Below are 22,082 nucleotides of genomic sequence, written 5' to 3' on the forward strand. Positions count from 1 at the left end.
GAACTGTCTCTCTTTGGCGCAGCTTTCGGCGGGCACACGCACCCGCACACACCGGGTTTGGTGTTATTTGTAGACACAAGGCACGCCGCGGGCAAGGTCTTCCACATATGAACGAATGAACATATCTGCGACGCATCACAGATATCTCCGTGGCCCTAACAATAATCAATAAAATAAGATGTTTCAATGACCAGCACACGCAAATGATCGCCTACCTTCGCCTGGATATGAATAGAACGGAAACAGATGGAGCTTAGCACACGCAAAACCGAACGACAATAATACTGTTGCGTCACAGGTCTTCGCGTTTGAAAGTCATTCCTGGAGCAGATAATCCATCTGGTTACTGCTCTAGGACTACCTGCATAGACACTTGATTGCAATACACACTGGCCTGTGTTATGCGACAGAGCATGGTAGCCAGAAAACTTTTTTTCAACCCCCCCCCCTTTGCCTACGCCCATGACGCGCCAGTCACGTTGGTGTTATTCGCACGAGTTTTCTGCGGTTACAGCAGGTCGTGCGTTACTGACCGACCCTTGTCGGTAGTCGGGATCCCTGTGTCTTACACGGGTAGGGCTGTTACGACAGCAACTACAGGCAAGCAGTGGCGAGGCAATGCCCCGATAATCTGCTTTATTAGCACCTGAAATGGTTACTTGGCTGTCAGCACGGGGCTGGGAGTTTGGGTATCTGGCACCTGTGGAAGTGAAGTACCCGACATAAGGATGTCCCGCAACACTCACTATAGCGAGACTGTGCCAACAGGGCTATACCACCGCACGTAAGGCCATTGCGTCTCGTCTCTTTCAACCTCACTCATTTCCCCGAATGTGGAAAAATGTCCTTCCCAACCGCCACTTACAGGATTTAAGAGAAGACCTATTAGCTAAAATGAGCCCCCGACCCCTCGTTTGTCTTTTTATTTTTCTTCTTCATTGTTGCTTTTCCTATTCTGAAGAGGGCGCGCTCTTTCCGCGACACAAGTGCTTTCAGAGTGCGATGCCGTTCACCCTTATCGTGCGTCCAGAGGCCTCAGGGAATCGATAAGCAGCCTCTGACAACGAGGCTCCTCCAAGCCCATCACGCGGTCTTCTCGTGCCGGCTCCCTGCAGACAGCCAAAAGCAGGTGAGGCTATTTTCTATCCGTGCGCCATTGTCGATTCGCATCAGTCGTGGGTTAGCAGACGATGTTAGCAGACGACGGGTTAGCAGACGACGTTCACCTTTTTCCACGCATTCCTCTTCTTGTGTCGCCTGTGCTGCGCAATGACGTCATGTTCGGTGCCTTGCTTCCTCCGATGATGACAATGAAATTCCTTCTGCTGATGATCCGCCTCACGTAGCTGCTTTTTTATAATCATTCTGTGCTTCTTCATAAACAGAAACATTTCTAAATCGTCTGTCGGTTACGTTAGCAGAAACACATTTGCCGGAGACACGTCTGTTACGTGTGACACATCTGCTAAGAAATGTCCTGCCATCTATCAATACCAGAAGTGTGCAATAGTGAGGCACCAGTGACGTCAATATAGGGGCATTTTAGGTATGCGGACGAATGTTGCATTCTTCCGTCCACAGACACAATCTGTTCGCAGAAACCCGCGCATCGAAATCGCCGTCGTCTGCTAAATTTTCATGCGTTCCTTTGGCGCTCCCTGTGGCTGGCTCAGTGGGTGCAGTTGTGCCCGGAGGCTGGTCAGCCATGCCCGCGATGACGTTCAACACCAGCTACGCGTACGTCAGAAACAGCCTTGAAAGTTGGCAGCATTCGCAAAGTGGATGTTTCTTTTTGTTTCTTGTTAGCAGTGCCAGTAGATGAGGGGGGTGACTCCGTGTTATGAGGTGTAAACAGCCCCCAGGGATGCGCAGGAGAAAAAAAAAAAAAAAAGAAGCTGACAGCTTAGAGAGTGGTTACATTACGCCGTGATGGAGGATTTCGAGGGTCGAGCATTATCTTTTGGCCGTCTTCGATCAATAAAAAACGCGTCTATTTGTGTTACTAGGAAACGTAAGCTAGGAGAACGGAGCAGACGACGGATGAACGAGAGAACAATCGTCTGCAACTCCTACCTTCTGCCATTACTGATTGTGTGGCTGCTGCGGGCCTGAGTCACGTAACGAACAGATAGGCTATCGAACCCATTTGTTCTCTCACAAGAGTCATTAAGGGCTTCACAAAGATACATTTCTGTTCTGGACAAACGCAAAAGAAACTATAATAATACGATTCCAACGCAAGACTGCAGATAAGCGGATGTTTTGTATGTAGACTGCATCTTCACGTTTCTCTCATTTCTTTTTTTGCTTTTTTCTTCAACTTCCATTTCCACAGCCAGTGGTAAGAGCTACGTAATCTGTGAGGAGAAGTGTCTTATCACTGAATGCCACTATTCCTGAAACATGCCATCTAAACCTGGCCCCTCTTCCTCGTGCAAAGGCGAACTGCTTCGTGCAGATTACAATCACTGTCTCTCGAAAAGCCCACATTCGAACGACGTAATCCCGATCTGATCCCGATAAACGCTTGCCCGGAAGCTTAATCGGCAGGCTCCGCAGAAGTCGCTCAGCCCAGAATAGCGTATATGTGTATATCGCGAAAAGGATCAAAAGTATGCAGCTACTTCTTCTATGCAATTAGGAGGATACTCGTATTGGTAAATGACCTGCGGTTAGAAACCGCAAGCGCTTATATGCATTGACGCACGTTTCCCACGCCGGCGTTTAAAGGACAGCCAATGGTAATGCCGGGCTGTTTGTGTTGTCTGCGAGGTCATTGGTAGATCCCCAGCACTTCTTTGACGTCTCGTTTGTAATCGCGTCGAAGAAAACTTGGCACGGATTATAACGCGCTTCGAGAGAATGCAAATTTTGTTGGCAACCGTCTCTGCATCGTGTATGCACCTTCGGAAGCTTTAACCACGCATGATGAGGCAGGGAAAACGAAACTCAGCACATAGTTGTTGTTTTTCTTGTTTTAGTTGCACCTCGTCAAACAACATTGTGCCACTCGATCCATTGCGCTTCTAATGGACACGACATATGGCCTTCATGGGCGTAGTTGACACGAATCATTTGCATAATTCTTTTTACACTTTAGGGGTTTTTTTTTTACGTTTCTTGGAATTACAGTTGATAAGCGATGAATGACGTTGTGGAAATAGACGTGGAACACTAATAGCGCCATTTCATGCTATCCTTACTTTTTCTTAAAATCAAATGCATCGTGAAGCAGCAGAGGTGAAGTACAGAGAAGATTTATCTGTTGAATAGTCTGGGCCTGCGTCACAATTTTCGTCATAATTACACTCACAGTTCTTTAGAAAATTCGGATTGGAAACGGTGGGCAACACTGTATCGAAGTGGTCACCGAATGCGCATTGCTCGTCAAGTACGACGGCAAAACTACATTGCACGCGGACAACGCTGGGTCTAAAACGAAAGAAGTTGACTACGTGTCGGCGACGTAGCCTTAGACCACCGTTGCTTGACGAATTGGGAATTATTTCCCACCAGACGTCGCCCCGAGCCGTATTACATCGATTTTGCTTGTAAATTAAAAATCATTAGGCGTTCGTTTTCGCATTTTTAACTTGTTGCGCGCTGGGTTTACAATCAACAAGCTCTTAAATTACGCCGTCAACGTGAACTGATTGTCCGCTGCTCTCATTGGTCTCCTCAAAGCGATTTGTCCAGTCACCCGGAGAGATCGCTGAAAGTGACCAATCCGAGGCCGTTCCGCTTCTTGAGAAGGACAGAAGTGGGAATTTCTTTCGCTCATAAATCACGAAGGACGCGACGGATATGACTGCCGTTCCTTTTGTGTTGGCATCAAGGCAACGTAATATCTATTTCAGCGAGGAGAAATAATAACACTGATTCGCAATTTCATTTTGATGACAGGTGCACGGTAAGGTACTTTTAGAAAGGTGTCGTAAAAGACGGACAACTGTACTTTTGTAACCTATACGCGGCTTCAGAAAGGAATGATAACAATATACTTTCGCATATACAGTGAACCCTCGTTAACATGACCCCCGATAATCTGACATACGCGCTTTACGACCATACTCCTGGGGAACAATGCAATGAAACCTCTGCAAATCCCCCCCGTTAATATGACAATTCCGCATTACAGTGAACCCTCGTTATTATGACCGTGGTCGTTCCCGAGAATTTTGTTCATAATGCGGAATTGTCATATTAACGAGGGGGATTTGCAGAGGTTTCATTGCATTGTTCCCCAGGAGTATGGTCGTAAAGCGCGTATGTCAGATTATCGGGGGTCATATTAACGAGGGTTCACTGTATGACCAAAATTCTCGGGAACGACCACGGTCATAATAACGAGGGTTCATTGTACTACGCGTAAACCATCAACGCTACTTTCATATGCTGTGCCGTCGAATTTTTTTCTTTGAAAACCGTGATCGAACATTTCGGCACTGCACGCTCCAAAAGATCGACAACGCTATACTCACGCATATACTACCAGTTCCGAAAACACTGCTGAAGTGCCCTTGTGTGCTATATGTCCCAAAAGACCACGGTACCCTTATATCTTAAACAGCGACGGTAGTTGGCCGTACCCTCGAACAACCAGCTCGCGTGGCATAGTGCTTATAGCTCGTCTGTCCACGTTGTACCTCTCTCATAGCTACAGTTGCTTCGCGGCGCTAACACACATACAAAAAAGAGCAACGACAGCACCATCATTCAATTGACAGTATACCCTCGTATGTCACATGTTCTCAAAATGTGACCGCAGCATTTTTGTATACTACATGTTCTAAAATAACACAGAAGGTATTTTTAAGGCACGTTCTAAAGGCAGTATACAGGCAAAAATAGTGAAGGATACCTTTTAATACCAAGTTTAGAGCGTACACATCTACGCTATGAAAAAGTACCGCCGTTTTTTGTAAGCGTGTACTCGTTCGTGGTATAAACGCTGGCGTTGCGTTACCTCAACACGTTTTTTAAGGAGGTTGTATAACTGGCGATCCCAGTGATGTTGTTGCGCGTACCGTACATACTCTTTCGCACGTACAACACGAAACGAAGAGCTTTTATCCACGTATCTGTTTACCAATTAGCGGAAGAGGTATTATCCTACGTCTCCTACTGCGCCGCAGAATACCCGATAAGGGAGCGTTCTTTGCGACTCACATGTGCCAACGAATTGACTGCTCACGCCGACACTCTCAACTATCAATGAGGTCAACGGCAGTTCAACATCACAGAAGCCCTTCAGCTGAGCGGCAGTTCCACGTGCTTAACGGCTGCTTCTGCCCGTCGTTAGGTTCAGCTTTTCTATCAGGGTAGTTGTATATGTATACTGTATACAATAATATTCGTCTTGTTTGGTACACTTTTTGGAGAATTTTTTGTTCTTTGCGTCAAAAAGCACACAACTAGGCCACATAAAAGCCAGAGCGGCCCAATAAATGTGCCGACCGACACGAAGGACGCATGGTTCATATCAGTGGTCGCCGCCATTTTGTCAGTTGACTCGTTCTACCCATATCGCCGATCTCAGTTGAAGTCAACTGCCATTGAAGTGTCGATGACATGTGACGCTGCCGTGTAACACAGGCTCCCAACTGTAGTTGGCTCAACACCAGTTGACAGGGCCCTTGTAACAGGGGCTAAGCAAAAAACTCTGGACCGTGTATCCGAATCGACAATAGTTAGAATATGTGGCTAACTGTGTTTTCACACGAGCGACATGCTCACAGAATATTTCGGTGGAAGAAAAAGCGAAAACACTGCTCACGGAGACAAAGTTCCGTCCCGTGTTATGTTGAGCATTCGCATTCGGTGCGGAATATCGGGAGTGGCGTACTGCGCACTTAGCAGACGACACCTAGCAGACGACACCGTCGGCGTCTTTCCTGTCGTCTGCTACGGAATACCTTGTGGCTGTATCGCAGGGTATTCCACACGGTTATAGCAGTGTACGTGAACGCTATGACGTTTTTTGCGCCTTCCGCTTCTGCGGGGAATGTGGCTCGTGTGAATACGCGGTAAAACGACCACACAGGGAAGAGTCACCGCATGAGAATGAAACGGTAACGATCCATTGAACATCCTGAACGACTCTTACGTAACACAAGAGCGGCTCTCAACTTTCCGGTGCGGGAGCGAAAAGCGTGAGACGGAAAAGCGTCGCTCCAGGCAGAGGCAGGTTTTGAGAGCGGAAATAGCTCCGAAGATCGCGGAATCCACTGACCCCGATCCTTGCCTCCTCCGTCACATGCCTCCGTTCCCCTTCGCCAGCGCAAATGAATCGTTTTGCTCAACGATGGGCGAGTCAAGAAGAAAAGTGACGGCATACTGGTCACAGGTACTTTGCAAAAAGCGACGACAGGCGTCGGGCGTAACAATGTATTCGCACTTGTGACATTCTCCAGAATATTCCAGCGGAATATAGGCGAAATGTCGTAGCTTTCGGCGGTAACGTGAGCGTTCAACGTCGTTTTTGTTTGGACCACGACACCTGCTTAACCAGCCTGCTCAGCCTTAATCACCTGCTGCTGCTGCTAAAAAGTGGGCGCAACAAAATTATAAAGCAAGCACACGGAACTATGAAAGCGTGGGCTTTTTTTTCTTTCTTTCATTATGGGAAATTTTAGGAGAGGTCAGCCTAGACAAGCTGGCTTGCTACTCCCGAAGATTAATCCGGGAATAACCTCTGCGTGGTGTCAACTGTCCACGGTTTTGATACGTGTCACGCCCATATGGCCTCCTAACTTTTGCAAGAAGGCTAAACGTGGTGCTTGTGGTCGTCAACGTTTCAGTGCACGCGACAGGACACAGTGTGTAAAAGTTCAGCAGCACGACTAACCACGTCCCGTTCCACCGTACTGATTACACACATTTCGTGCCACGCAGTCGGTTCAATCGATGCCCTTGCTCTTTGTTTATCCCCCGTGAAGTTCCTGTTGACAATCGCGTACGAGAACGAAGGTCTCCCTGTTGCGTTACAGGTTGATCTTGGAAAACCGATCGTTATACAACACGGTGTAGGTTGTTCCGACAAGAGTAAAATCAAACCGAAGCGCAGCATTGAGATGGAAACAAGGTTCTTGAGCGTAAAAGTATGCACACAAACACGCCCTCCGAAGGCCGGGGGTCAAGAATGTAGTTGTCGCAATGTGCCATTGCTCCAGGTGAGTGGCGCGTTGGGAAATGTGCTGTATTATATTTATATGTGGCAAGACAAGGAACTTGTGTGACTCACAAATTGGTCAAAGGACAGAGACGGAAAAAGGACATTGAACGGGACTCGGAAATTCGATGCAACGCAACTTCGCGTGTTGACACGCAATTACTCTGCAGATTACTAATTCGGGCTTAATTGCGTTTTTCACGATTTCCTGCTTCCGCGTTGACTGGGGTCCTGACCTGCATCCGTGAAAACCGGAGAAATCTTCATCAGGATCTGTAATTTGATAAGTCGGCAATGACGGGCAAACTGTTAACGTATTATACGGAATGCAACTGTTCAGGAAGGAGCCTCGGTCCACGAGCCAGCGATATTTCGAACAGAGATTATTCTCAAGGAACTGTCGTGTTTGAGCCTCAATCTACCCTTCTGTGGGTGCGCTTGCACGAATATTTAGGGAATTTCTCAGTGGTGTCCTCACTAGCTCCGGTTGGGCTTTACGCACGCGCTACTGTCCTCAAAGCTGCTCTTGCGTAGAGCACTGCTAAAGTTACTGAGGACAGTCATCTCCTCAACTGTCGTGCAAGCGGGCTCAGAACGGAACTGTTCAAAAAATGCTGGATCCAATGCTTCTCACAGTAACGTATATTGCCTCTTCCGTTGTGTACTTTTTTTTTCTGGGTTGGAGTTACAAATAATATGGAGTAGCTTTCTTCCGTGAACTGTTTGCTGCATGGGTTGTTCTATCACCTCTAGCTGATCGGTGTCTGTGGTCCATTGCATCTCTTTGTATTCCTGTAGCATCGTTATATATTAACCGATACTGTTTCCAGCATCGATCGATAGCTGTCGATCCATGCTGGAAATTCGAACGTAGACGAACGTACCATTCGAACGTATACCATGAACACTAGTCTTCATGGTGTACGTTCGAACTACACCTTTCTGGGGAGCCTCGCATGAGTGAAGTATATCGTTTCTTTTTTTTTTTTTTTTTTTTTTCATTGTGTCCAAAATCATTGTTTGCATATAGATAGATAAATTGTACTTGTATCCACTCGCGCTCCCCGGGTACGTGGTGGCGTATACCCGCGGGTTTATACCCGCTTATACCCGCGGCGCTTATATACATATACAAGCGGCACCATGTTACGCAGCAGACTGAATGGCATTCCCACCGAATGACGGCCGCACCGAATGTCGTTCGTGTGTATTGTATCGAGCTACACGAAGAAAGAGAATGTCATTCCCAAATGATGTCACTGTCGATAATTAAGATAGCAGGACAGTATGAAGCGTTATACAGGAACATTCCATATATATTTCCATTTCTTTTTCTCGAAATTAGCGAAACATTAGATTATATCACAAAATCGTTGCGTTTTCGTCGACGCTCAGTTGGCACGAGTAAAGACAAGTTGGAAAACGAAAAGATGGCTACGTAAGAAGCCTATATATCTGCACCAGACTTGGCAACATGGCGACTGGGATATTGGATTACACCTTTTCATTCGTGTTTGATTTCTTTAAACGGGTTGTCCTGATTTTTGCTACTTCTCTACTGCGAGGGTACGCAACCGTTGCGAGAGGAAAAAGCGAATGAGTTCCCCGAACTCATTCGCTGGGCGAATGTCATTTGCGTGTGTTGCCATTTTGTTTCACCGTGTGCCACGGAACGAATGTCATTCGCTGGGGACGACATTCAATTTGCCGTGTGACCGGGGTACATCTTTCCACTAGTCGTCTAACGTCCAAATATCTAGTATGTAGTAGCACGACAACAGCTCCGTGACATGCAATCCGTGCTGGTGTCCGTATCTTGCCTCACTTGCTTTTCGTTCGGGCATTACTATATACTCGAGGCACTGACGGTGTCCATCGACGTCTGTTTGCACAGCCTGAGATAAGGGAGATAATGGTCATTGGAACGTCGTACACGTGCGCGCCATTCTCCGTTGTCACTGGACACTAGTCAAACGATGTCCTTACAATATTGACGAGACTTCTTGAGAGCTACGCGTATACTTCTCTGAAGTGCCCCTCGAAAAAACCTTGTCACAGTAAGGACAGCGATTAATCCAAGTTCTCAAAGAACGTAGGTTTTGGGAAGCCCGATAATGTTCCTCAGCAGAGGGGCGGTTTATTGTTTCGAGAACGCTTCAGACACACATCATCACGCTTGGAAGTGCGTTTGCTTTATTTATTTACAATATCTCGTGACGTCACATTGTCTCCACCTTGACGTTGCTGCGGTATACATGTATAATACTAAAGGCATGTTCTCTTTCAGAATACCCATAAACAATGCGGGTGGTAATAGTGGGTGCGGGCACCGCCGGTGTCGCTGCGCTCAAGGCCTGCGTCGAGGAAGGCATCGACGCAGTCTGCTACGAGAGGGACGAAGACATCGGAGGGCTCTGGTGGTTCCGGGATGATAAAACTCCACCAGGACGCTCCACCGTCATGAGGCACACGGTGGCCAACTCCAGCAAGGAACTGTCCGCCTTCAGCGATTTTCCCCAGCCGGCAGAGTTCCCGCCGTACCCGCACAACACTCAGATGCTGCAATACCTGAGATTGTACGTGGACCACTTCAACCTCAGAGGACGGATCAGTTTCGGAAAACAGGTTGCACCTCACTCGTAATTCGCGGAAACTGTACAGACATTTTTATCACAACTTGGGCGCATATGGGGCGCTGGGACACATGCATGTTCGCGAGATCTTGCCCCATATATATAATCACAATACACAATATTTTATGGAATTTGACGTATCGTTTATACCGTTTTGAACCGTGGTATTGCTGCCCTCAAAGTACACGTACTTTAAATTGATGTTACCCGTGCTTGTAAACGAAGAGACATAGACGGGACGTCGCTGAAGTTGGTATGCATGAGGCATCATGTTAGGCAGCAACGTCCTGTGCATGTCCTTTTCTTTATCCGAGCTTACAAGCGCTGTTAACATATTGTCTGAAGCATACCAGCCATACCCCGTCTCTGCGCTATGACGTTGTTTAAGCTTACATCTGCACAGTAGCCTTTGGAGCGGCATTATTAATGTCTGGAGACCACTGAACCCTAACGTGCCTAAACAAGCAGCCATCGTTGCGTGCAATATGTTTAAACACAATGCATTAAAAATGCTGGTCGCTATGTACATGTATGACATTTACAGCCTATACAAGTATATTTTCTATTTCTACTGGACCACGATCTGCAGAATTTTCCTGCTGGACACAAGATGTATTTGCTGGACCAGTAACCAAGTCTGCTGTGTCACTAAACTCGCTTACTGGGCAAGAAGCATGTTTTGCTGGACCAGCAACCAAGCCTGCTGGTCCACTAGCCTCGCCTTCTGGACCAGTAAGCAAGGTCTGCTGGACCAGTGACCAATACCGCTGGTCTACTAGCCTCACCTGCTGGACCAGTAGCCGTTTCTACTGGTCCAGCACGAGTTACTAATGGACCAGCAGAAAATCTTGATGGATTTTTCAATAGGGCTATAGTACCATACAACGAGATACGGAGAACCTCCAAGGCGGACCTTCTGAAGGCAATCATTTACTAACCATGTCTCTGACACGCAGGTAAATGCCGTGCAATGCAACGACGATTCTGTGACGCTGAAGGTTCAGGAAGGGGACCAAGTTACTCAGGAGACATTCGACTACTGCCTCCTGTGCCTCGGCCACCACACGGTGCCCAACATGCCAGATGCCGTACCTGGCCAGGAACGCTTCGAAGGAAAATTAATTCACGCTCAGGACTTCAGAGACGGGACGCCTTTCAAGGGCCAGCGAGTCTGCGTCGTCGGACTCGGAAACTCTGGCGGGGACGTCGCCGTAGAGCTTAGCTGGGTGAGTTCACTTGGCACGGTCTTCCACTCTTAGGACTCCCTTTCGAAAGGAAATCCTTAAAATATTCTGAGGAAATGTCAAGACGCTTCTATTTACGTCGTCGCGACATTCTCTGGGGAACTTATGCAGAACTTATTGTTCCATATTGGTGGGTTCAGTTACTTCGTTAAAGTCTATTGCAATCTCATTTCTGAATGCATAAGTTCGTTAGTGCGATACTCTGTTAATGCGATGTACTACTTGCGACGCGGTTAGTACGATACTCTGTTAATGCGATGTACTACTTGCGACACGGTTGTCTGGAAGCGCCTGTCAGTTAGTGCTATACTCTGTTCGCCTATACTCTAATCGCCTGTCAGTTAGTGCGATACTCTGTTAATGCGATGTACTACATACTTACTGCTTGCTTACTTGCTTGTACTACTCTGTTCGCCTATACTCTAATCGCCTGTCAGTTATCGCGATACTCTGTTAATGCGATGTACTGCTTGCGACACGGTTGTCTGTAATCGCCTGTCAGCAGTTCTGCATCCCAAATTTCTTTTGTTGCCCTCGGAAATGTTGTTCCACTATTGTATTTAAAGAAAGGCTAAATGCTCAACGTGTATTTCACTCAAAATAAATAATCTCGCAGCACTTGGAGATTTGAGATGGGATAAATCAAACGTGTCGCAACTCGCAAGCAGTACCTATTTCGAGTGCCACGCGCAGAAATACCTTACCCTCGCAATTTGTTCCTGAATCGGTCAATATATAGATTGATCCAACGATTGTGCGTCCGGAAGAAACGCCGATAAGATCTTTCTGACCCCCCCCCCCCCGCTCTTTTTTTCTTCGTCAGTCCGACCAGATAGTCATCTTATCAAATTACCCCGGCAACTAAGTGAAAGTGATGCGTACTACCGTTACTTCCGCATTCATATTAATATCACATCTTCCTAGATAATACGAGCTATATACCACCCTCACTCCACATGAATGACACACTGAAGCACACAAACGTACACAGCATTTCATTGGACGCAGAGTTCGGCTCCGCCAATCACAGAGAGAAGTCAACGGCCGCTTACGCAACGGTTATAACGGCCGACCACGTATAGAAGGTCGGCACATATATCGTTCGCACGAGATATAATAAAGGCAGCCTTCGATCTTTGTTTGATCTCTTTTTCGAGCTTCTCTCCCGAGCTGAATCCTGGTTACCGTTTCACGGCCTCCTGCGATCCGATAAACTTGCGCAGCCCGGTGTGTGGCAATATACCGTGTTCGACGACCTCCGGGCTGACACGGTCAGTGGGGGTACGTTGCTGAACGGCCGTGTGGCAATACGGAATTATGTATGTCTCATTGTTGCTGCGATGTTTAACACGTTGTATAGAGTGCAAGGTCGAGACGTTGCCTCCTGGCGGCCGAGACTGAGGACGAGAGAGGAACACGTTTCGTAAAAGCGGACGGCACATTAACGACGAAAGAATAATGACACGCATTTTTATTGCGCGAAAGAAGACATTAGCTGACGGGAAGGAGATGTCAGCTTTGCGTAATGGTAAGACAGCGGACTGGAACCCGCAGAGAGTTCCCGATATTATTATTACTTTTTTATTGTTTTTCTCTCGTCAACTGGTTTTGTATCCCACGGTATTTGGACGTTGGACGCTTTAATTTCATTTTGTTCCTGGCTCGTTTCTTTGCGTCATGTATGCGAGCTAGACGTTTTCTTAGTGACTCAGACAGTGACCGTTAAAGATAGACGGGCGTCGACAAAGTCTGCACACAAGGTCTTGTGTCATAGCATCTGGTCATGCATCGTGCACACCGTTGCAGGTTATACGGACGTGTCAGAGTAAAATGACATCGAAATACGTAGAGGTCAGCTATAGACCAAGTTGATAAATCACGCTGTTTCCAGGTGCGTATTCTTCCAAAGAGGCCGAGCATTTCAAAACGTTGTCCCTCACCCTCACCAGCAACGTCCACGCTTTGTGGCAGAAAAAATATGATTTTTTTTTTATCGTTTCGGCACTTTCAACATGGTAGAGCACTGCACGGGCCTAATTTTCAGACCCGTGCCCGGCTGCTACGGCCCGCACCCGGGCCAGGCCTGACGTCTTCTACAGATTTCCAGCCCGGGCCCGGCCCGGGTCCAGCCCGGGTCCAGCCCGTACCCGACTGTTTCCATGCTCGGCTCGGCATGCATGTTTCCATGCTCAGGCTCGGTCCCAGCCCGCTTCTGCTCTATGTGTTCTCGGGGCCCGGGGCGTATTTAGACTTACTAAAGAGCACAGCTCAGCGAGGAAAAGGACGCAGCTAATTGGTGGAGGGTGATAAAGTACATTCTACGTACACGCTGTGTTTCCCTGCCGGCACTGAGCCGCTTTGTACTTGGTGCTTGCTTGGGAAGGAAGCGCGCAGCGGCGCGGTAGGCGATGTGTATGTACCTTCCGGTTCAAGAGAGACTCATCTTCGCTCTATTGCGCGTGCACCGGTGATAGTTCCCCTTTCTCGAACTCTCACGCGAACGAAATATATCAGAACACCTAACCTAAGTGACCCTCGTGCCGGACTCTCAGCGCGCCCGCCACACCAATCGTCCCCAAATGTGCGTCAGTGCACGTGTGAAATCCAGACTCATTACACGAAATAAACATGATCACATATAAGAAAGTGATAGTTCTCAGATGAGAATACCATGATATCCCATAACTAATGGGGGTGGGGGGAAATTGACATGAAAATTCAGCTATACAGTCCCGTGAAAGATGTTCGCGTACAATCCGACCATGGCCGGCATTGTCGAGCCCGTACCCGGCTCGGGCCCGGTGGCTGAAACCCGAGCCCAGGCCCGCATAAAAAACGCAAAGCCCGACACGGCCCGGATCGCGGGCCGGGCCGGGCTCGTGCTTTCGGGTAAGCGCGTGCCCGTGCAGTGCTCTAATACAGGGTATTTCGCCTAACGTGATTAAACAAGATCGTATTAAAAATCTACTTGGCAGAATATTATGGGGTCAACGCTATTGATCTCGTGGGAGATTTTGCCATGACTTCTGAGCATTTTTATCCAATTTCATTCTCGAGAAATTGAATTTTCCTAATAGAACTCCGGAATTTGCCTAGGCAACTTCACGGTTTTTTATTTATTTTTCGCAGAAGCGCACGTCGGCACACACACATAAAGACATCGTCTGATGATGAGATGCCGGGGCTGATGCCGGCCAGCGGGCGGATTTACTCCATTGCATTACAAAATACAATCCCTACGACTGTGGTAATAAGCTGAAAAAAAAAAAAAGTGAAAACCGTCCCTGCGAGACGTGCAAATTGCTGGTTCTCCGATGAGAAGCTATGCATGAACAGATGTTGTGACACAAGCCTCTGTCCCACATGCGGTGTCGTGGCGAACACCCAGCATATGCTTATGGAATGTGCACTCTACTGTCTGCAAAAGCGGATACTGTGTGATGAGCTTGCCCGTATCAGCAAGAGACTGCTCAACTTAGCTGCACTCATTGCCCTATATGAAGATCACCTGTTCATGGGCTTCCTGTCGTCCACTGGATTGCTCCAGACTCCTTTAACTATTTCTTGTGTTTTCATACTTCCTTCATCATCTTCATATAATGTTCCACGTGCAATGGGGTGGAGTACCTCACCACCGCGGTGAAACACCCCATCTCATCGTCATCGTCTATTGTTGTTGTTGTTGCGGCCACGTACCTGCTCTTTCACTTTTCCTTTTCTGAGCCTTTGCTGATGAAGGCAGCATGGTTACAATGCAAAGTTATCAAGAACAACAACAACAAAAAGGAAAAAAAAAGAGAGTGAGAAGGAAACAGGAAGGGGCGGGTGATTGTTCTTCTTCTGGACAGAATGTTGTTTATTACTCAGGTATACTACAAGGTAGACATAACTACATTGAGACACTCACAATCTTCTGTCGCGTCTCGAAACGATGGTTTTCGCAGTTTTTTTTTTTTTTCAGCTATTACCAAAGTAATAGTTAATGTATTTTGTAATGCAATAGGGTAAATACGACATGTGCTTTGTGTGTCTGTCAAAAAAACCTGAGGTTGACTTCGCAAATTTCGGAGATCAATTAACGTCAATTTCTCGCGAATGAAATTTGATTGAAGTGCTTAGAAGTAAGGCAAAATCTCCCCCGAGATAAATATAGCTTTCACCCCATAATGTTCAGAAATGTAGATTTTTTAAATACGATTTTTCATGACGTTAGGTGAAACACCCTGCGTGTCCCATAGACCTCTCTTAGGAGCATCTGAATGACTTACCATGTACGAGGATGGCAATATGCAGAACCATGTGGCGAATTCAGATGGTCATTTCATAGCAACACGGCCTAGCGCTCGGAAATTGATAGGTCGATGCCCGCGTTCGATCACGTGACCGTTGCCACCCGACTATGAGGGCCAGGAATCCAGCGGTTTCAGCCGCTTGGATCACGCTACCGGCATTGCGGTCGCTCGTCTTCGAGTTCTGTCGTCTGCTAACACATGTGAACTTCGAACGTACAGACCAGTGAGGGTCCCCACCACCCTCGGGATGCTGATGGGACGACGCCGGATATAGTTAGTCGCATCGAGACCGGGCGGGAAAGGCGCTAGCTGGCAAATTTCCGGCGCTCGGAAAGTGCCACGCGAACATGCGAGATCTGGCAAAACTGGCGAAAACAGGCGGGATCTGGCAAAACAAAGTTGCCGCGAAATAACCACCCGAGTTCGCCAATTGTTACATCGCACCATTGTCAAGCTTGAAAGCATCGTGTGATAAGACAGAGTGTTGTGATACCCTTGACAAGAAAGAATCCTCCTGTGTTTATCAGATAGGAACACTGATCTGGACTAAGGTCATTGGAACCTGGAAAGTACCGCAATCGTTTTCTCTTTCCCGCTGCGACGTTAGACCAAGGATGGCCACCGCAAGCGCACGATTGCTTGCGTAGATCCGATGATTGCAGTACCTTTCCGAGTTCAAGAGTCTTTAGTTAGACTCTTCGACTGGCGGCCACCGATTGCTCCAGAGCGCACGCTCTATCTTTGATTGGTCAAGATGGAACGCTCTGACAACAACTTCGGCAATTGTTTCTTTCTTCCATCTTCCTTCTTCCTCCAGTTTGGAACGCTCTGGTATTGCCAGTCGAAGGTACCATAAGAAAGTCTAGATTGCTTGAGATCCACGCAAGCAATCCTGCCCCTCGGTGGCCATTACTGGTGTAGCCAGAGGAGGGTTTCTTGTTGTTCAACCCCCTTGCCCTGAAATGGTACCCTGGAGGTACTGTTTGTCTGTGTCGTGTCACGAGGGAAACGACGGGAAATCCTCCTCCTCTCCCGAAATATTTTTCAGGCTTCGTCGCTGGTGGCCATGGTTGACCACCGCGACAATAAGATAAGACGATTGCGGCACTTTCCGGATTCCAGTGGCTTTAACTCTACCATCGGTAAAGAACACCTTCTTGCAGGAATCCGCGGTTGTGTTCCTGAGTGCCCGTCGTGGCAACTGGGTTCTGCCACCGTTGATAGGCGACAGTCCTGCCGACGCTTACTTCATGAGGAGAATCAGTGCCTTGAAGACGGGTCTTTTGGTTCGTCTGTTGGGTCTTCGAGGAGCATCTTGGTTCACGGAGAGAAAACTTGACGCCATCTGGGACCATGGCCTGCTGGGACTCAAGCCAGAGTACTGATCTTTCTTTTAACTGACAGGGACACTCATTTTAAGGCATATAAGAGCCAGAAAGATAGTGTTGTCACGTGTCAGTGTCGCTGACAATACGTCGGTGGCTGCGCATACTTTCTGTCGGTTGCTTATTGCACCTTTTGTCCTTTGTTGTTACGACTTTGAATGGACGACAACACTCGTTCGCTTCCTACACGATTCGCATGGCACGCATATAGAGCAGGGTAAGGTGGGGCGAGATGAGACAGAAATTTGCAATTGAATATGAAATTTTTATTTTTCGTGTCTAAAAAAAAACTAGTCATAGGCACATTTTCGGGGGTCTAGAGCTTCCGACCCGTAAATGCAGAACGGACGTAGCCGGTCTAAAATAAACACCGAACAAGAAATTCAAAAATGCAGATTGTCTCATCTTGCCCCAGCCCTCGGAGCAAGATGAGATATCGCGAGGGGCAAGATGAGACACGCCGCAGTAATAAACTATACAAATTAGTTTTTGCAATCCAAGCATACAGAGTAAAGCCCATTGCGCCCCTACACAACCCCCTTGAGAACACCGCTCACATGATGCGCAATAAAACCACACAGAACCCGGTGATGCTTTGCTCCGCCGTCCTTTGCAAGCAAGGCACCGCCAGTCTCATGTGTCGTTGGCCACTCGCTTTTGCGTGCGCTTCTGCTTTGCCGGAAATATCCTAGGAATCAGGAAAATTTGCTGGAAAATCCTAGGCAATATTCAAAACAGAAATCTCTGAGGAGCAAGCATGCATAAAGCCACCTAGTAGTTCACTTATCCGTTTCAAATTACATTACATTTAAATTGCATTAAATTCAAATTACATTACATTTAAATTGCATTAAATTCAAATCACATTAAATTGTCGCGTCTTGCCCCGTGCATATCATCGGATGCATTAATTCTTCTGTTCAACACCGGATGACCAAGAGTGCCCATATTTTGCATATATCTAGATGAATGAATAAAGAAGTAGGATGGGGACTTACATTGACAAAATAAAGCCTACGAAACGCTGCTGCACAGATAACGAGAAAAAGGACTACAGAAAATCGCGCCCTTTTGGCGGGTCTTTACATTCCAGGCAGAAATAACTGATTTTTTTCCTCTTCAACGCGTACATAATTTAGACAATAGACCTCTACCCGAGAGACGTCATCATGACGTTGGTAGACAGATTGAAACCGAAAGAAATCGGAGGGGGGGGGGCGGCTAGGTCCCACGAATGGGTACTTGTTCGTAGTACCGAAGTAGGACCGAAGGTCGCGTCCCTCTCAGGGACCATCGTAATCCCCTCAAGACCGTGGCTTTCGGGCGCGACCTTGTTCGCCCCTAGCTTCGAGCGTAGTTCAACTCCACCAAATTGGTGGCGCTGTCGAACACTATGACGTCATTTGTTTAGAAACAGGGAGAGGTCTATTCTCACATTTAATAAAGCGGACACGCAGAGCCACCTATGTGTAACGTTTCAAGCGCATGGAGCAACGCGTCCCTGAGACAGGCGGCGTCGAGCAAAAAATGTCGCGTCTTGCCCCGTGTCTCATCTTGCCCCACCTACCCTACATCCTAAGCACCGAGAATACCATAGGGTAACCGAAGAAAAGTGTCGTCCTATAATGTAGGTCAATGAAAACAGATCAGGGCCCGCTCGCACGAACGTTGAGGCTATTCCTCAGTGCTGCCCTCGGCAGCTTTGCCAGAGGTAAAAGAAAGAGAACCGTGGAGGACAGTACCGTGTGTAGAAAGCACTACCGAAGCTACCGAGGGCAGCACTGAGGAATAATTAAAATCGATAAAACCCTCAGTGTGTGGACAAAGGACGTACACAAAGAAGACGACGACACAGAACTGATCGGCACAGATCAGCACACGTCAGTCGTATAATCGGGAAGTCAGACACGAGGGCAGGAGGGCTGGGAGAGGGAATTATCGAGTGTATTTAAGCACCCCGTTTGCGAGGAATAAAATTTTTTGGTTGGCAGTTCATCAGTGCTGTTTCGTCGTCGTCTTTGCGTACGTCCTTCGTCCCCGCACTGAGGGTTTTATCGATTTTAATTATGAGTTACCAACCCGCCCAAGTTTTAACCCTTCTTCACAGAGGAATAGCCGCAACGTTCGTCCAAGCGGGCCCACGTTCATAGCTGCTCTACTAGTCTAGTAGCAGGAAATGCATGGTCCAGACAATGGCCGTTATCCCTTGTCTTGATAACACTGCAACAGACTGTTACTTTTGATAACCCTCCCTGTCGGAATTACAGCTTTGCGATAGTAACCTGGCAACTATGTCCAACTTTTGTCTGCTTTCCCGACTTCCGTATTTTCCGTTTCATTTTCCTTCACCTCCACCTTTCTTCTGCTCCAAACGGGTTTCGTCTGCAGCAAGTGAGTAGTGACGATGATCTGTTGATCACTTTTGAACGACTCCGCAACCATAATGGCCAACGTCAATTGTAAAAAAAAAAAAAAAGAAAACGAAGTGTAATGAAATTTAAAAGAGCTTGATCTTGATACAGGCATTCTGCAAAAAAGTATTTAAATGTGGTAGCTTAAAAGGGTATAATCTTCCGATCATGATCTTCGCGGGCTCTCCGCACCCGTTTCGGTGCCCACCCCTGCATTCTAGCTTGTTCGTCATTCTCTCTTCTTCTTCTTCTTCTCCTCCTCTCTCCTGTTACGGACGGATCTACATGGCTGGCTGTGTAAAGTTATTTACGAGGTGTCAATGAAGACGTGGCAAGGAACACTTGTAGAGTTTCACGCGTATTGAGATACTTGCACATTTCTAAACCAACACGGTACGATCCCTCGCAGTCACCCGTACCTCTCCCAGGCGGCCACCATCAACGGCTACCTGTACGCACGCATCATGAGCGGAGCTGTGCGTGTCAGGAAAGGCATCAAGGCTTTCACCGAGAGGGGAGTCATCTTCGACGGCACAGACATTGAAGAGCCCCTGGACGCCGTCGTCTACGCTACGGGATACAGGGCTGACAAACTACCGATCGAGAACACGGTTAGAGCAACGTCTATCCATTTCCATCTTGGCGAACGTCCAGACGCCATCCCCAACGTCCACTGGTTGCGCGAGACTCTGGAAGTCTTGAGAGCGGCCCTAGAACACAATATTTACGCGCTGCGATATCCCAATCATTTTGAGCGTCATCCGTACGCGAACCGTGGAAGCGCCACCTAGACACAGGAATTCTGCTTAGTGCCTCCGCTCACTGCTTCGCCACGTGACCACATAAAGGCAGGACGTCGTCCGCTTCAACCAATCGCCACAGACGATTGGAAACAAGCTCTCAGTGGCTCCCCATGTGACTTATGGCGGCTCGTCTCCATAAGAACGGCCGCAAAGAGCACTGTCTTGATTGGTGGATTCTTAGTGGCTACCTTGTTGTCTAGGTGACGTTGACCGTTGACGATTTGTGTAGGACTTTAGATCGGGGATATGTCTGATGACTTACTTCATGGTCGATGGCTACGGCTAACGGCTGTGCACGTCGCACTCAGTGACATTGATTTTGTTTGTTTCCTTTGCTCCTCGGCGTTCTTCAAGGCGTTCTGGAAATTCCCAGTTTCGTACAAGCGCGGTATATGTTAAGCAGCTCTGTGATTAGCATGCGGGACGTTATCGGACCATGAAGGACATTGGTCGTTTTGCCGCTCCCATTATATAACATAGCGGCCAGCGATGTCGTCACGATTGTGAGTGCAAACTTAGAGCTCTCTTAGTCACAGAAGAAATATATTAATTAACGTAAGCAGGAAAAGAACCTCAAAAGGAATTTCATATACCACTTTCAACAAACCAGGATGTTCTGTTGTTAGAGTGCAGCTTCTTGAAATTACCATTTTTCCAGGGACACCGAGTACCAAAAAAAAGCAACCATCTTTCCAGCGGGCGAAGTGACCTTTTATTAACGGTAGTTACTTCACCGTAGGACGAGGTCCTCCCGCGCGACCAAATGGGTCGCCCAGTCCTCTACAAGGGCATCTTTTGCCCCGAGAAGCCACGGCTGGGTTACATCGGCCACATCGACGCCAGCGGAAGCCTCATGGAGATGTTCGAGATGCAGTCCAGGTACGCGGCTAGAGTCTTTGCGGGACACATGACGCTGCCTACTCCCGCTGAAATGCGAGCCATCGCTGAGGAGGATGTCCAGAGGAGGACTAAGGACTTCATCGACAGTCCACGGCATCACATCATGGTCACCAAGGTGAAGAACTTGAGCATTAACGCTACGAGGAAACCCGACTGTGTCCTAGGCGCAACCAGATTTGAGAGGAATCGTTGCTGAGACATATCAGGTTCCACAGCGCGATGCAGACGGGATTCGGGGACGGCGCACAGTCCTCCTGTGCAGCACGGCTTACAGAGCTGGGCCCGCTTGCACTAACGTTGTGGGGATTCCTCGTTGGCGTGTCCTTACTAGCTTTACGCACGAGCAGCGCAGAGGATTGTAGCACGTGCGCCAGAAGCACTAGCGAAGCTACGAAGGGTACCGTTGAGGAATCTCCTCAATGTTCGTGCAAGCGGTCATGCTTTTCTGATTACGAACTTTAGTGACTTCCACGCATGCTTCCACGTGAGGTCGCTATTTACGCCTACACTCTTAAAAATGAACTTCACCACATAGCACGCTCCTAGCCAACCACCATCCCGAATGACAACGTTCTCGCCCCTGATTTGTTGAAAACGGGAGGAGGAGCCTATTTTGTGCCGGGCACAAAATAGGCTCCTCCTCCCGTTTTCAACAAATCAGGGGCGAGAACGTTGTCATTCGGGATGGTGGTTGGCTAGGAGCGTGCTATGTGGTGAAGTTCATTTTTAAGAGTGTAGGGTATAACTCAGCTGACTGTATACCTTAACTACAGTTCAACTCCTTATCCGTCTCGCTTTATTGCAGATGGAGTACGTAGACCATCTAGCTGAAGAAATCGGATGCCGTCCACCACTGCAGCGCCTGTTCTTCACAGATCCAAGAATGTTTAAGGCCGTGATGTTCGGCCCGTTCCTCAATTCACAGTACCGGCTGGTGGGACCTCATCCATGGTCAGGAGCACGCCAGGTACTCCTGGGGTACCAGGAACGCGTCAGGAACGTGCTCAAACCACCACGCCCCGTGCGGGCCAAGTCGCGGGCGGGTTTGGCCGTGGCTGCGGCGTGCACCGCTGCAGCGGCAGCGTTTACGCTGAAGAGCACATCTGGGAAGAAACCCAATGGGGATGTAGGATCGTCTTGAAGAGGCGTACGTTATAGGAGTGATCATTTCTGGACAACTTTAAGTTGTACGTACTAAAAGAGCTGGAACTATGCTAATGAAGTTCACGATATGATCTTATCG

General features: G+C 47.9%; 1 protein-coding gene across 1 annotated transcript; it reads left to right on the forward strand.

Annotated features, from left to right (window-relative positions):
* Positions 1-1,015: 1,015 nt before the first annotated feature.
* LOC135387996 (flavin-containing monooxygenase 5-like) lies at positions 1,016-22,074 on the forward strand. Its single transcript, XM_064617256.1, has 7 exons — positions 1,016-1,129; positions 9,459-9,796; positions 10,761-11,030; positions 16,504-16,718; positions 19,546-19,747; positions 20,679-20,954; positions 21,645-22,074. The coding sequence occupies exons 2-7, from the start codon at positions 9,473-9,475 to the stop codon at positions 21,978-21,980; spliced, it is 1,623 nt and encodes a 540-aa protein (XP_064473326.1). The 5' UTR covers positions 1,016-1,129; positions 9,459-9,472; the 3' UTR covers positions 21,981-22,074.
* Positions 22,075-22,082: the final 8 nt, after the last annotated feature.

Source organism: Ornithodoros turicata, chromosome 3, assembly GCF_037126465.1.
Source record: "Ornithodoros turicata isolate Travis chromosome 3, ASM3712646v1, whole genome shotgun sequence".
Lineage (NCBI taxonomy): Eukaryota > Metazoa > Arthropoda > Arachnida > Ixodida > Argasidae > Ornithodoros > Ornithodoros turicata.

Coding starts and splice junctions, on each gene's coding strand:
- LOC135387996 (XM_064617256.1), top strand. CDS start 9,473: ATGCGGGTGGTAATAGTGGGTGCGGGCACCGCCGGTGTCGCTGCGCTC. Junction 11,031..16,503: donor TCGCCGTAGAGCTTAGCTGG/GTGAGTTCACTT, acceptor ACCTTCTTGCAG/GAATCCGCGGTTGTGTTCCT. Junction 16,719..19,545: donor CTGCTGGGACTCAAGCCAGA/GTACTGATCTTT, acceptor GATCCCTCGCAG/TCACCCGTACCTCTCCCAGG.